The following is a 16,427-nucleotide window of genomic DNA, read 5'->3' on the forward strand; positions in this document are numbered from 1 at the left end:
TATATGGTTGGATGTTTTGTGATACAACTGACCTACACATATGCCTCAAAAGTGATATCTTGAACATTTTTTTTAAAATCACTGCTCCCAAAGGTAACAGGACCTTTAAAGTCTTTCTTTCTGCATCCCCAACCCCTTATCCCACTCACCTTGTTTTCAAGTTCTACACTAGCAACATCACAGAATGAATAAGGATAGTAGGACTCATCCCCTGTCTCTACTCCCACCCCACCCTATAAACAACCCCTCCCCCTCCCCATTATCATTGCCCCAGTGGTTGTAGTACACTAGAATTACAGTAGCTCTTTCTCAACCCCCCCCCCCAAACCCCTCCATACTGGCCAATATTAACCCTGTCACAGCCACTTGCAAGTGTTCAACACAAGATGTCAATGGTATTTGACAGCAGTGGCTGGGTCAGAAAAGGTTCATTGGGATATCACTAACTTTGTGAAGAGGCGCAGTGGTCTGAAATGGTCACTGTAATGTACCCAGTATGTACCATAATATTCCATTGGGTTATTTTTTCTCACGAATTTCTCTAGTTGGGTGCTATTCGTGAGTGTAACAACATGTGAAAGTATCAATTCTGGCCACAACATGAAGAGGCTTCCATACTGTACATTTCTCTATCCATTGCTGTACCCCACAATCGCAAATGTTATAATTCATAAAATTGGTAGGAAGTCTAAATTCACAAAAGAAAAAAGGAAAAAAAATTAGACTCACCAAATATATGACATACATGTACAATGCATTTGTATAATAGTACTGTATAATAGACTAAAGGTAGATTAGGTCTTGAAATGAGGGAAAAAAGATGAGATGATAAATTCAGTTGATGTTACATTCATCAAGGTCCATCGAATCCAAGGTCAGATCCTTGTGTACTGTATGCTGGGCATAATGAGATGCGTGACTTTCTGGAATAGAATGATTGCATGTGCGCAGCTGAATGCAAAATGGTGAGGGGGGAATTAGATTTTGGAGCTAAGAAGGGTGAAGTGAAGGTTGTGATTTATTCATGATGCTCCATTATCCCTGGCTTGATTGTCAAGCGAGTTTGAATACTTTGAAAGCAGCCGCTGAGGCGGCACGGATTGCCTAATCACCGGTAAAAGTGGCCAACCCCACATACCCCCCCTCCCCCCAATAGAGAAGAGGGAGTGATTTCATCACCTTGATGCTTACACTGAATTTAGATTGATCTACATTTATCTTCAAATTGGGGGGGGGGGGGGGCTCTAGTAGAGCAGTGGCAATACTGGAGAGGCTACCCTGGATAAAGACGGCCATATCATTATTGTGGATACACTCCCAAGACATACCCGTGATTTATGCATTGACATTTCTGCAAACGCTCTGCATATTGATTTAAATGTGGCTATAGATACTGATAGCTCAACATTTTTACAGGCAGGTATTTTAGTTTTGAAATTTTTTTTTTTTTTTGTGGTAGATTTGGTACATTCAGCTGTTATCTTTTCACTTTTCCACCTTGAATCATTATTCTTGTGAATAAGAAATCAATCATATTCGATAGGAGAACCATGTTGGCGAGGTCTTTCTTTCTCTCAGGGAATCCTCCAGAAATTATTTAGATACTTTATTTTGTTTATTTTCCATTGTTTTATTGTGATGATGTGGTATTGTAGGAAATGAAATAAAATGAATAGAGGAATAGCTAGCTACATGTAGCTAGACAGATATATACATTAGGCGTTTTTACATCAGCCCGATAAAAATCCATGCTCGAGATATTTTTCGTGATCGCAAATTAGCACGCTATTTCTTTTCCTATTCACATCAACCCGAAGAGAATTAGCCCGAAATTTTTTCGAGCTAATGCGACAGCTGAGCATGCGCAAACAGTGTCGGATATACCAGTAGAGCACGCGCTTTAGCGGGTCACACACGCTAAGCATGATGGGATGCATTGCGCTAATTTCTTGAGGCGATTTCACATTATCAAATAGCGCGCTAGCTCATAAATTATCCCGCTATTTCAGAAATTTCCCCAGTTGGACTCGAGAAATGTCCTCGATCAGAGCGATAAAATTAGCGCGCTAATTTGTATTCATATTATCAAATAGTGCGCTATTTCGTGATCGGGTTAATTTCCCAAGTCAGAAAATAGCATGCTATTTCGAAACATCGGGCTGATGTGAAAACGCCTACTGAATGGTCGATTAAAAGATGAATCAATAGATAACCAAATAAAAACATGAATAAATGTATGAATGAATAGATTGATAAAGAGAGTAGCCGCCATGCACGTGGAATCCTTATTTACCTGAATCATAGAAAGTGAAATCAAGGAGATATGAAAGGCTTTTTGTTCCTTGTCTCCTTAGTGGAATTCAGTGAATTTCATCCAACAGGTGTCCATGGCAATGGAATTGATGTGAATGTTCCTTGCAGTAGCACTGCTAAAGCTATGCATACCAGCTGCTAGTTGTACATTTCCACTGGCACAAGTCAATGTAGCGGAATTCCGCGATGCATGGGCATTCCGTTTATTGTCTGTCAGTCTTCGGTTCATGCAGCATCGCTGCACAGTTACCATGGTTTCTCGCTGCGTGGTCACGTTTACGGTGAAATACCTCGCTGCATTTTGCATAGTGATTCACAAGTGTAATGTGAATACACTACAAAATTCATTACAAAATATCAAAGATATTTAAGGTTACGATTCAAACATTGCGCAAAATAGGCATGACAGATTTGAGAGTGAATTTTGTTGCAGAATACCACCGATTAAACAGCAGTATTTCTCTAACCTGAATTAACACTCTTTCTGTCCTCCCCATCCCAGCACAGGAGATGTGCACATGCGTAGTGCTTTGGTACCTCAGAGAGGTTTACTCTCACACCAGATTTATACTGTAGTGTACTGTTGTACAGTAAAACCAGGAATGTTCATATGCATTGTTTTTTTTTTTCGCTAATTTCGCGAGACAAGATTCGCAAAATTAAAATGCATGTTAACATTCTTGTCTACACTATGCATTGAACGATAGTGACAATTCACGAAAATTTCATACCACAAAAAAGGCTCTTGGCTCCCATTCGCTAAAATTTCATTCCGCGAAAATATCTTGCTTACAGTACGTTGCTAATGAGAGCAGTACCAATTGAATTACAGCGGTATTTATTACAGGGTAATTTGCCAGTGAGAATGCTGCAAACAACTTCCTGTGGTATTTTATACCACAGTAATTTAAATCTGAATTCACCTTCTGTCAACCATTGTAGTCAATTTGCATTTTTATTTTTTTTTTTGCATTACCCAGTTCTGAAGCTCGTGGACTCAGTTGGAAACACTCTGATCACGAAATCCAAACAGATGAAATAACCCCTTGTTTTTTCTGTGTGCCGCTTCTGTTTATGCATGGCAAATAATGCTGCCCCCAGGGAATGAGCAACGGCCCTACATCAGATCAGGGACGCACAAACACAAACACACAGACCCATTGATGATATAAAGATTTAGGAAACTCTGGATATGCTATGTGCATAGTGCATCATACGTCCTTGTTTTTCAGATGAGTCATGGCAAAACTTTGTTTTCCTCTCGGTTTTGAAAAGAAGAAAACAAGAAGATTAGGAGAGAAAAAGGACTTGAAGGTATCCTGGCTCTCTGACTCACTTGGTTAATCCCCCTTCAAAGGCTTGTAATCCCAGGCTAACTAGCGATCGGATTATCTTCAAGCACTTTTCAAACCAGACCAGCTCTCTTGCAACCCCCCCCCCTAATTTTCAGCATTGGCTTTTCAAAATGGCTGGCTTTTCAAAATGGCTTTGTTTACAGACGTGGATTTTGTGGTCTGGAGTTTGCTATTGAGTAAGAGTGATTTAGAACTCTTCACCTCAAGCCATTTGAAACCCGAGAAATGCATTTTGTTTGAAATCCTGTTTTGATGGAAACTAGCAGACAGTTTATTGTTTACTTTATAAAATGTGATTATTCATGAGATATTGAAGTTGGAAAAGCCAACTGCTGAAGACCATTTTAGTCGCAGACAGTGAACAAGTACATACTGGTAGGCACTTGGGAAAATTACAATTGTTTACTTGTTTTGTGGATAAAAATTTGGCTGGCAAAACTTGTACTGTAATTGATTTCTTTGATGTTGTTTCTAGATTTGTCTTGAGCATGGATATCAAATGTAAGATCATTTTGCGATCCTACAAGAAAAGAGTTTGAGGTGAATTTTATGATATATTTATGATATGTTTGGGTGTTTTTAGCTTAAAATGTACTGGTCCATTAAATATAGAAACAGAACTTCAGTGTTGAGGACCAGTCACAGGGAACTATTTGATCAATAATGGTCCTTTTGCTTGTCTGAGTTGATTCAAGCATCATTGTGGGTATCATTTTCGTGAGATGGTAATGAAATAAGTCGGAACTGTTACGCACCGAGGAATTTATCCAAGTGCCATCTGGGTTTCTGAGTACGAGATGACGAAATCTAACAGTGCGATCTGTTTGTCTCCTTTTGTTGCTACAGGAAGTCCAACCAGAATGAACTTTCATCTGGAGATCTCCGTCTGGCTCCAGAAGTTGGAGCTGGAGGAATACGCGCATCTTTTCAAGAGTGTGGCAACCGTCCAGGTAAGGAGATGCATGTTGAACTGCCTTGAGCTCTACAGACTTGAGGGGGGCGGGTGGGGCTACGGGGAGCATTGCTGGTCCTTTAGTTTGCAAAATGAAGTGTTGGGCCAATTGGGTTTGTCATAATAAGGCCAGCAAGTAGCCTCTTATCGTCTGTGTGTTTTTGTGTGGTTGTATCTGTGTCTCCCATGTGGTACCCTAATATGCATGTTTCTTGTCTGTATCCAAGCATTTTGAATATTAGACCCAGACTGGTGTAATCAACAAGTGATATTGATCAGAAAGATCTAGAGATTTCAATATTGATTATTTTTGTAAGTTGCATGAATTTTTGCTTGCTGTCTGTTTGTTTGTTTATTTGTTTCTTTGTTGTGGGAAAGGGTAGAGTATACTCAGGTAAAAGACACAACTATCTGCTGTCATTTGAAAGTTTCTGCTAGGGTCTACGAATACTGCATCACTCAAGCAATTACTGATTTGTTATGTTATTGAAATCAATCTAGTTTTTGTTTAGCTATTAGTTTCACTTATGATCAGTTAGCGATATCCTAAAACGAGAGAAAAGCCGCCGTTTTAAAGAAATAATCTCTGAAAGAAAATTATCAGAGCCCACACTGTTTGGCGGCAACATGGCGTCATACTGCCTGCTCCCTTTAACCTTCCGCCAGAGCGATATCGAATGCTCCCCGACCAATGACGACGCACATTCGGCGTTCAAATGTCACCGCCAGTCTGGCTCATGCCGAGGAGATGAGGCAAGCATCCCGATTTGGGCGATGCACTTCGCCTCCTTGGAGAACCGGTCTTTCGCCCTCTCTCCCTTTCCATCTCTCCCACTCAAGATGTCTCTCTCATTTTTCTTTTCTCTTCTGGGCCATAATGTGTCTGCACTTTGGTGACAATCCCTTGTATCCCACAAGCCTCGCCATTATTCATGTAAAGCGAACAGCTCGGGCGTAATGGATTTTTTGTTGCGGGGAGGTCTTTAGTGACAGATGACTTGTATGTAGAACTTCTAGATGCAAATTAGCACTCAACTCGGAGGACATGCAGGTAGTTGTCGACCTCCATGTAATATCGTGTGTCTCACATACAATGTACATACGTATATGCATACTGCACACTGCTTAAGTTTCAATACCACACAATTTTTGTGGTCATTTTTAGTTCCTGATCAAAGACAGAGAATGCATCGTACATTGCAGGATTTAAGTTAGTCTTGATTGATTCAATGAAAATCAAACGGAGTGATAAAGGTAAGGATGATCACTGTTATGAATAATTGTTCAATGTCTTTTATTTGTGGTATTTTCTCTCCATTCAGTAAATTGCTAAATTGAGGAGTTTTGTGGTGAATCTTTCATTCTCTGGTTGCAAGTATTTTGGTACTGTAAAGTAAGATGTTTTTGTGGCATGAACTTTGCTGTGTTAAGAGCGGCTCTATCTTTCACCTTGTGCGAAATCTTGTACCATAGCATTCGTGACCATTCCACAATGTGTATGATAGAAATGTCATTCAAATTAGACATGAATTAGCAATGAAAGGAATTTCTGAATTCTACAATTCTTTTTTTCACAGAGCGTTGATGCGAGTTGCAATCACATAAATGAGGTGGGCCTATGTCCTACATTAAAGTGTGGACAATTGATATGATATGATATCACCCTCTCACAATTCTTCCATTGGCTTTTACTACATTTCCATTTCTAGAATGATTTTTAAAAGTGTTATGCAGGTGACTCTCATATTAAATAATGAAGTCCTCGGACTGGCAGTTTTCTTTTGTTATATTGAAATTTAGTTATAACCAACAGTAAAGTATGTAAATAGATATAGATGATAATATTATTATTACCCATCTCTTATTCTCTGTACATTAAGGATGGATGTGTGTGTGTGTGTGTGTGTGTGTGTCTGCCAACAAAAAAAGCTAAGGTATGTCTTTATTACATTATTGATATAAATGATTTGCATTTGATGATTTTTTGAAAAAACAATAAAACAATAGACGCTTTAAGTCTGTCATATTTGGTATTTTATTCTCACATGAAATAAGACATACACTGCTGTCTGCTTTTATGCAGCATCAACTTTAACCTTTGGTAATTTCTACCGTTAAAGGGTGTGTACAGTTCTGGTCGAGGTGAGGATTTAGCTTTTAACGTTTTGCGAGATATTCAGAAACCACTCTATGAGATGTCAAAGAGCATGCAATTCATTCATTCATTCATTCATTCATTTATTTTTCATTTCCAACAAAAACATATAAATATATTACAAAAATTGAATACAGTGCATAAATTTCATCATACAAAGTAAAGGATAAATTTACAGAAAACTTGTAGGTATAGGAAAATGTTGGAAATGGGGAGGAATGCTAAAAAGCTGAGCTTGTAGGCTGCATTCCCCCCACACGTAATACAAGAAATTATATGATCGATAGACTGATAAGCATTGAGAATGGATGAAACAAAGAAACTAAGACAAAAAGACCTATAACCTAACTTATCCGAAACAAAAACCCTGAACAAATCCCTACACTACACTAAGTCGCTGTCATGCCGGAAAAAAGAGGAGAGAAACAAAATAGTATGTGTGTGTGTGTGTGTGTGTGTGTGTGTGTGTGAGTGTGTGTGTGTGTGTATGAGAGAGAGAGGGGGGGGGGGAGAAAGCAGCTTAATGCGTGGTGTGAAGATAAGAGACAAAAAAAAAAAATAGAAGGACACGAGAGGTAGTGGATGGATGGAGCCGCTTAGCTGTAATTCCAATAGAATATAAGGTTGGATTTTACACTTCTTTGCAACCAATAAAGAATCAACAATTCTTATAACTGTTCAAAATATTTTTCTTCAGATTACTCTTAAAGGAACTTAAACTTGGAGATGTCCTCAAACTGTTAGAAAGGTTGTTCCAATATTTAGGTCCAGCAAATGTAAATATAGAATGTGTAAACATTGTTCTAGTTAAAGGCAGATGGAATTCATCTGAGTGACGAGTTGGATATTTATGGAACGAGCGGTTTCTCGCAAACATGCTTGTGAAGACAGACGGCAACAAATTATTAGAAAGTTTATACATAAATTGGCCAAGACAATAATAATATTAAAATATCAGTTATCTTTAAAATTTTGTTTTCAGAAAATAAAACATCGGTGTGGGCTCTCCAAGAAACATGACAAATTATTCGAAGAGCTTTTTTCTGGAGACGGGACAGTCTGTCGAGATATGATGGATGTGTGTTCCCCCAAGCTATGATGCCATAATTCAAATAAGGTAAAATCAAAGCTGAATATAACATTAAAAGGGTGGGAATAGAAAAATAATATTTAACTCTATTAATAACACCAATATTTCGAGATATTGTGTGACAAATACTATCAATATGTGACTTCAATGAAAGTTTAAATTCTAAGGGGTATCAAAAGTTTATTTGATGAAAATCGGTTTTGAAATGGCTGAGATGTCCAAAAACAAGGTGAAACAAAGAGATCCTAATAAAGTTGTGGCCTGTCGCCTTTTATTATTTTCACTTTTTTGGATATCTCAGCCATTTGAAAACCAATTTTCATCAAATAAATATTGAATCCTACTTAAAATTACATGCTCTTTCATATTTCATAAGAGGTTTCTCATTATCTCACTTAATAAGAATGTTCAAAACATGAATCCCCACCTCAACCAGTACTGTACAGTCCCTTTAAGGCATCCGACAATAAACTTTCACGGATCCAAGCTTTTTTTTTCTTTCTTTCTCTCTCTCTCCCCCTGCTTCCCTGCCCCGCCCTGGTCGTATTTGCCACAGGGTCACTCTCAAGGGGAAGTCATGCCCAAATTAGGAAGCTTGGTAGACAGAAATACCACAACTTCCCTTTAAAGGGGTTTACAGGGAGAGAAAAGATCCCCCCTCCCCTTCGTGCTATCATCTCTCTGCATATCTCTTATATTCTTATTGAAACGATGAGAAATGGTAGTCATCTTATTTGGGTCTTCCCTCAATGTCCACCAAATTTGGTCTCGGGAGAAGCTTTACATGTGTGAAATTGAGGTGAAATTACCAACAGGCGTAGTTAAAAGTAATGAGAAAAGCAAAGTGCCTTGCCTTATAACAAGACTATGTCTGTCCTCTGTAATCTTGGGATGTGGTGTTGAGGTGTACATAGTGCTTCATTATGTTCCAGAACGTTCATCCGGCCAGTAGTGTTATGAGGACATGAGATGTAGACACCAAGGAAAGTGGATGAAAGTAGGCTTTAAATACAGGATATGTGCAATGTTGACATGATGAATCCTGAGGACATTGCACTGTGACAGACAGTCCAATATAGGTGCTTTCAGTGGACTAGACCCTGAGACAATAATTCCGAGGTCTGTCTTGTAGAGAAAAAAATGTGATTTTTGAGTCATAACTCGAGGGGGGATGACTTCATTCAACATTTCATTCTCCAAGGTAAAGCCAACTACCATCATTCCAGTGCCCTGTTTTATCAAAAGAATTAATCGATTATAAATTTCCTTACCACACAAGCTGCCATAGACTTACCATAGAAATGAACTATGTAATCAATTATAACTCTTCATAAAACAGGGCCCAGAGGTGTCCAAAAAACCACTTGGATGGACAAAATCAACAGACAGGCACAACTGCATTGTAGCAATGTGCAAAAGTTCACAAGAGACAGGGAGGGCACTATTGATGAAAGAAGTCACCAGCGCTCTGGCAGTGTGTGGCATTTGATGGTGCACATGGCCATGATGATAACAATGATAATGATGATGATGATGATGCTGATGATGATAAAGACAATGATGATGATGATGATAACGATGATGATGATGATGATGATGGTGATGATGATTTCATCATGGTTGGCCTGCCAACTCTTTCACAATCAGCTTGAAGTCATGCAATTTACACAATTCTAAATGTTTCACTCTGAACCCCCCCCCCCCCGAAAAAAAAAAGAAGTAAAAAAAAAGTTGTATCTAAAATCTTTGACATTCTGAACATTCGATATGCTCAATCCCAAAGTTTCAAGACATTTTGACAGGTGTATTCACTCTATGGACATTGTATGTGTTGAAATCTTGAGAATAGGTATGTACCAGATTACACTATAATCAAAGTGTAAGATTGTCAAAGCGCCTTAACATGAAAAAAGGGGAAACCCCTTTCCACTCCCCCCCCATAATCGAAGTGTAAAATTGTCAAAGCTCCTTACCATGAAAAAAGGGGAAACCCCTTGTTTTGAACAAGAAATCGTGCAAAACATAGAAGTAAGAAACAGTGGTAATTAGCACCAAGCTCAGCAGAAAAAAAAAATACTGTTAAAAAAATTGTCCCAGAGGTCCGTTTTCCCTAGGTTGTGAGGTGATTTTTATTTTTCAATTTTAGCTTCTCTCAAACATACAGTAATGAAACTGCAGAATTTTCAGCTTATTCATGTAAACAGAAAGTCTATACCAAGTTTTTGCATGCAAGTCATGTGATTTTGTTTCTTTTTTTTTCAGTTATTATGTGACTAGTTAACATCGGATTGGAGCTAATCCATTTGAAAATAAAGCAAGTGCCAAATGTGTGAAGTAAGGTGATGGGATGGAGAGGGGATGGGGGAATAGGAGGGTTGTGGCTGCAGTAGGGCTTTGCAAGAGTGTCTGATGCTGTGATTTCTAGCTGTGTAATCTTTAGGCATGTCTTCATCAGCTTATTCTAAATAAATAAAGGTAATTCGTGAAATAGCGCGCTAATTCATTTGCGTCTCCACCAGACCGAAAATTTCTCGATCCCACCATAAGTGCCATACACGGAAGCACTGGCTGGTGAACATAGCAACAGATGTTACAAACTGTTCCCTTCATTTTGCTTCCCGGCGAAGGCCCTGTCTACTTATCATGGACACGGTGTCCCGTAAATTCTCAGTGTTATACGATTTGCACACTAATGTGCAAGCAGAATGTTAGAAAATAGACTTGAAAGCTCATTACATGTGTACACGATCGAGATCGACGCGACGAACGTGAGTCAATCGAGCTTGTTACTATTCTTATACCTACACTAATTGTTTTAGGCCCCAATTAAACATGTGTCTGTACCAGTCTTTTGTGTATCGTACATACGGTGATACGGGAGAGTTATACAAGGAAATCCACTTGTGAACTAAAGAGTGATGCAAAGTACGCATTCATCAAATTTTGGTCTTATTTCCCCAAGCGGGCTGTTTTGAGCTGATGAAGACGCACATTAGCAATATCGGGCTATTGTCCCAGACCGCAAAATATCTCGCTAGTTTGAACTTTGGGCTGATGAAGACACGCCTTTTGAGCATTGTGATGATTATTATGATATGACTTCTATGATATATTTTTTCTTACTTTTAGGTTTTACCAATTTGGTACTGTCATATCAAATCAGTGGTTACTGCACTAGCGTGCCATGTGTGCAAGAAAGGAAAAACATGAAGGGCTTCCAGTAACCTTTCTTAAATTCACAATCAAAGGGGGGGGGGGGGCACCCAATGATGCTAGCGAGTTGACACTCGCTCGGCATCGCTAAATTGAAAGCTTTCGGTTCTGTTTCATACGCACTTTGAGATCAGACTTGTGTAAATATGGGATCAGTGACTGGGTGACCGCCAAACACGCTGCGATGATTTCAACAAAATATTGCCATTGTGACTGAACCGCTGAGGTGGGCCAATGAAACCATTCCCTGCGCAAATTTGACAGTCCTTGACTTCCAGAGAAATCGCTAAATGGCGGAGGTGTTGACAAACAAAGATAAATCGATCATCCAGATGAAATCCTTGCTTTGCTATTATTCTTCCACAGTGGTAGAAATGCAAAGTCAGAAAAAAAAATTATGAAAAGGATTTTTTTTTTTAAAGGTCAAATATTGTAGTGAGGCCAAACAGAGGAAGGGTGTCACTGAAAAGCTGTACTTATTCTTTGTGGAATGGCAAAGCAATAAACATCAACTTTGCCTGCAAATGTTGTTCTGGACTTTGGACGTACTGGTATAGTCAAGTCTTAAAAATCAAAGAACCTGAAAGCGTCCAAATCTCTGAATTGCTGCTGAAGTAATTAGTAAAAAGAACAAAACGGAATAAGTACATCTAGATGAATTGGAAAGAATTGAAAATGACTGACTGAATGAATAGTAAGTGAATACCGTCAATGATTTAATGAATAAATTAATACGTGATTAAACCCCAAGATAATGATTTCCCCTTGGAACAGTGCCTACAGTTTGTGTTTGAGGAAGAGATCATGCTGCAAACATGGGTTTTCATCTGAAGATGTTGAAAAGGATTCATGGAACCAGCCTGATATAGGTGAACTAATATTAATTCACTCTGCAAGCTATCATTACAAATTGTAGTAGTCAGTGGAACACAATTGAGTGGACTTTCGTCATTTAAAAAAACAAAAAACTTTTGACCAGTGAAATCACCTCTAGTATCCGATATATATCAAAGGTTGGTTTGATCAGGGCTTGGAAAACGATAATAATCCAGAAAAATATGTAACTTTGGGCCATCAAGAGTGATTTTGTCATAGGTGTTCCTTCTGATGAGGACTTTCAATCGTGTGTTAAATTGGTGAAGATGATCCAATTTTAACATAATATAATATATCTTTTTAAAGCTTAGAGCTTACTCTTTTAAATCATGTAGGAAAGAGGAAATCAATTTTGACCTGCTTCTCTCATGGATTTTGAGCTGGGTGGTCACATTTGCCATCTGAAAACGCTCTAAGGAGACAAAACGAACGCCTCATCCTCATCCCACCCACCCCCTCCTGCCTGGCAGAGTCTAGATAGAAACTGGGATGAGCCCCTGGTGATGAAGGCAAGGAGTAGACAGCATCCCCGTCTGTCTAAACAGATCAATTACTGGGTGAGATCGTAGAGATCTGTTTAGGGCTCCTCAAGATCCATTAAAGTCTCTGCCTGCCAGTGCTATTTGGCGACAAAGTGTTGACCGTTCAGTCTCTCTCGGGGACCTTTAAGTGCTGGTTTGCTTCATATTTTATTACAAAAAAAAAAATGTAATAAAAAAAAGCTAATGAAACTTTTCCTCCCTTCCTTAACTATTACCCCATCTGCCCTTTTTTATTCTACTCTACTCTTGTTTTCTATCTGTCAGTCTGTCAGTCAGTCTGTCTGTCTGTCTGTCTGTCTGTCAGTCAGTCTGTCTGTCTGTCTGTCTGTCTGTCTGTCTGTCTGTCTGTCTGTCTCTCGCACTGCTCTATATTTCTTTCACTCCCTTATTGATAGTCTGGTTTTGAACTGGACTGAGGACAAGGCCCTTGTGGTTGTCAGACCACGATATGGTGTGCTTCTCTCTCTCTCTCCCCTCCCCTCCCCCTCCCAAAAACCTCATTTTCTCATGTACAGGAGAGTGCTTAACCCATTGAGGATGAGTCCCTAGTAAACTCAGGCAGGTGTCTATGGGAAATGCGTGTTGTAGCAAAATCAAACCGTCCTCAACAGGTTAATTTGAAGCACAGTAATGAGGCATTACTAGAATCGTGATTCAAATTAAGCACTCTTGACGTATGAATGCAAACTGGAATCATGGAGGCTGATTAGAATCGTACTTCCAATTTTGTTTCAAATAATGGTCCGGAGGCATTTTCCAATCACAATTCGTCAGAATTACATAATTTAACAGTCATGTGATGGGATTGGTCTAAAAAAAAAAAATCATGTTTTGGGGGGTAGAGCTTACGGTGACCTTTCAACTGCTTCCAATTTAGAAAATGCACTCCTCAAGTGCTCACACTACAGTCAAAGCGCAGGCTACTTTCTGCTCAAGAGTGATGAATGGGAACTTGGAAAGAAGTCTGAACGCCCCTCCTTGCTCTGAAATTCAAAACTGCAGAATCCGCGAAGCCTTCCTTAGTTGTATGAATGGACAATAACTTGAACCATAATTTTAATCCTGCTTGTAATTCAGCATTATAATCAGGGATTCTGTAAGGGGGGGGGGGGGTGCAGCTAATATTTCTGGTGCCACTTCCGGGTTTCATTTCATTTTTTTAACATTATCATTTTTTGTTTGTTTTCAGCGAAAGATAAAGGGGGGGGGGGGCGTGCGCCACTTGCGCCCCCCTCTGGATCCACCACGGTTATAATTACCTTTCTCAATAGGTGTGAAAACGACTTAGATCTTCAACAAAGCATCGTGAAGTATTTTGGAGTTAAAGGTCTGTTTCTGCAGATTAGGGCACGGCAACAGTTAACATTAAGACACTAGTGATTGATAACATGGTAATCATTACCCTGTGTTGATTGTGATTTGTTCTGCTCGAAATGGTATTAGTGCCAGGATGTTATAAATTCGACTTTACTTGCAATCATGGATTTAATGATGCCTGACAAGCAAGAGGCTGATAAAATGTAGCCTTTATGCACAGACCCTAAATGTTATGCTCTAGTATTTTGACATTAACCCGTTTAGGACGGGCTAATTTTGCTACAACATGCATTTCCCATAGACACTTGCCCGAGTATACTCCGGACTTGTCCTCAACAGGTTATTTTTCCCTGTGGAGCCTACCAGAATACTGTACAAGCATATGATCCCTTTGATATGATGTTTGTTTTTATTCAGTATTTTCATCATGCACTGCATTGTTTAAAACCTACAATGCATACTTGTAAACATAAAGTGTGAATAAAGCTCAATCCACTGTTAAGTCACTGACTCTGACTATTTTTTAGTCACTGTTCTTGGTGATTCTTATACAGAGATCAGATGGGCAGGAGATCTTCAGCACTGAGGGTAGATATCACTTGACCAAACACTAGAATAAAACTGGTGAGCCAGGATGACAAGCATTTACACTGGCCTAAAAAAAACCCAAAACAACAACAAACAAATGGACAAACAAACAAAACTCCCAAACACCAACCCTGAATAAAACTTTTGAGTGTACAAAAACATCTTTTCTCAGGAGAATTTTCAATTTCCATTTTTTGCTCACATACTAGTTGTTACTTGGAACTTTTAACGAAAAACGGAATGTGCAAAACAGCTGTGGTTTTTCGATGGCAGTGTGAACGCTCCTATTGTTACAACATGTCTCTGGGTGATTGCCTTAAATGGAAGTACACCAAACAAACTGTTGGGTAGAAAGGTTTGCTCATATCATTGTGCCTTTGATATTGAAATAGAAGTACAAGTACTCTGCTTATAGCCTCTGTGACTGTGGGCTGTAAGTGTCCCCAGACTTTCCTCAGTGGTGGAGAAAAACTGGTTAGTCAGTTTGTTGGGAGTATCAATGTCTAGCACTGTGCATGTAAACAATATGCAGCAGTGTGCCTCGGAGCGTGCTGCTTGCGTACTTCCGCAAGTATTTGTCAACAACTCGCAACTGCACTTTATAGCGTGAATTGCCAATAACGGATTAATTGAATTATTTATACTGCCTCCTTTCCACATAGTACACGCACACAGATCTACGATGCAGTGATTCATATGACAGCTCACAAACCACAATGTGAATGCTTTGTTTCTTGTGAAATCTACCGCAAGTGTGATGCAATATTGACTGAACATAATGAAAGAGTTACATATACAGTATTTATGCAATTTTTTCTCCCTTTAAGTCCGTGATTTTTCCAGATGCTGAAGCACTTTTGCTCCACAATGGTGCTCTATTGAACCATGAAGCTATGATTGAACGGTACTGCAAAGCTGCTAATGATTGAAGAAGCAGCATCAACTAGGCATGTCTTACCAGACAATATTATGTGTACTTACAGAAGAAATCCTAAAACTAGTGAAAGGGCATTCCCATCAGAGGGACCAAAAAGAGTAGAATGCCTTGAAAGCTAGTATCCTGCAGCACAAGATATTAGCATGAATCAGAAAAAAAAAGTGTGGTTTCTTTTTCTTTTTCATTTGTACTTGCATAGTAGTTTTTTTTTTTACTTTTTGACAAGAGTTTGTTGTGTGGTTCTAGGAATGACGCTGTAATTATCAACTTAGCACATATTTAAGGAGTGGCCACTGGCAGTTGATTGCCTGTGAAACATATGAACTCAGTAAGTTGACTGAAGAATTCATCCCTCAGAGTAAGAAATGAATTGAAACCTCATACTTCGGGGGGGGGGGGGGGGGGGGGGGGGGGGATGAATTAAAACCTCACATGAATGTTTGCTTTTCTACTGGCAAACATTCTTCATGATTAAAGGTGAACCTATTCATTTCTTTTTAAATGAAAAGCACACTTTCTCTGAGGCCGATGTCAATCTCCATGCATTCTAGAAGATCAAGGTCAAGTGCCCTGGAAGCATTGAGGAAAAGTTTTGTGTAATTCCTGTTTTATTTCGTTGATGTTGTTCTAGATATTTATTGTGACATCACAAAGTGTAAGGAGAGATCCCACCAGAGAGGGTAGTGAGTGGAATTCACCAAACTCTAAAAGTTCACAATTTTTGAAGGGATTGTGTGATGTTTTCCTCAGTTTTTTGCCTCCTGAAGTGTTTTAGCTAGTGATTGTGCATTTTTTTCCCTGAGTCCACATGCATACAAATATTTTGGAAGGACTTGCCTCAAAATTGACTATCATACATTGTGAAAAACAGAAAGATATTTAATGAAATGAAATGTACAAGATTTGTAAATTAAAATATTTTTGTACATTTGAAACAAAGAACCATCTTTTCAACTAGACAATACATGGGTGATCACAGTTGCCAGTTTGTATGAAAAATTCGTAATGACTGGAAGAAAAAAAATAGTCTCTGTGTTCAGCCCACTTTGTGGAAGCATCTGGATCATCCATGAAGGATAATCTGACCAG

The 16,427-nt window shown here is 39.0% G+C and overlaps 1 protein-coding gene across 1 annotated transcript in view; it reads left to right on the forward strand.

Annotated features, from left to right (window-relative positions):
- The window catches only part of LOC139721911 (breast cancer anti-estrogen resistance protein 3 homolog), a 61,044-nt gene that overhangs the window by 12,987 nt on the left and 31,630 nt on the right, over positions 1-16,427 (forward strand). Inside the window, exon 2 of the mRNA XM_071633236.1 lies at positions 4,515-4,618. Within this exon, the coding sequence (XP_071489337.1) occupies positions 4,515-4,618 (104 nt within the window). The remainder of the gene's footprint in view (positions 1-4,514; positions 4,619-16,427) is intronic.

Source organism: Diadema antillarum, unplaced genomic scaffold (assembly GCF_040938485.1).
Source record: "Diadema antillarum isolate AM-2024a unplaced genomic scaffold, OU_Dant_1.0 scf00000151, whole genome shotgun sequence".
Lineage (NCBI taxonomy): Eukaryota > Metazoa > Echinodermata > Echinoidea > Diadematoida > Diadematidae > Diadema > Diadema antillarum.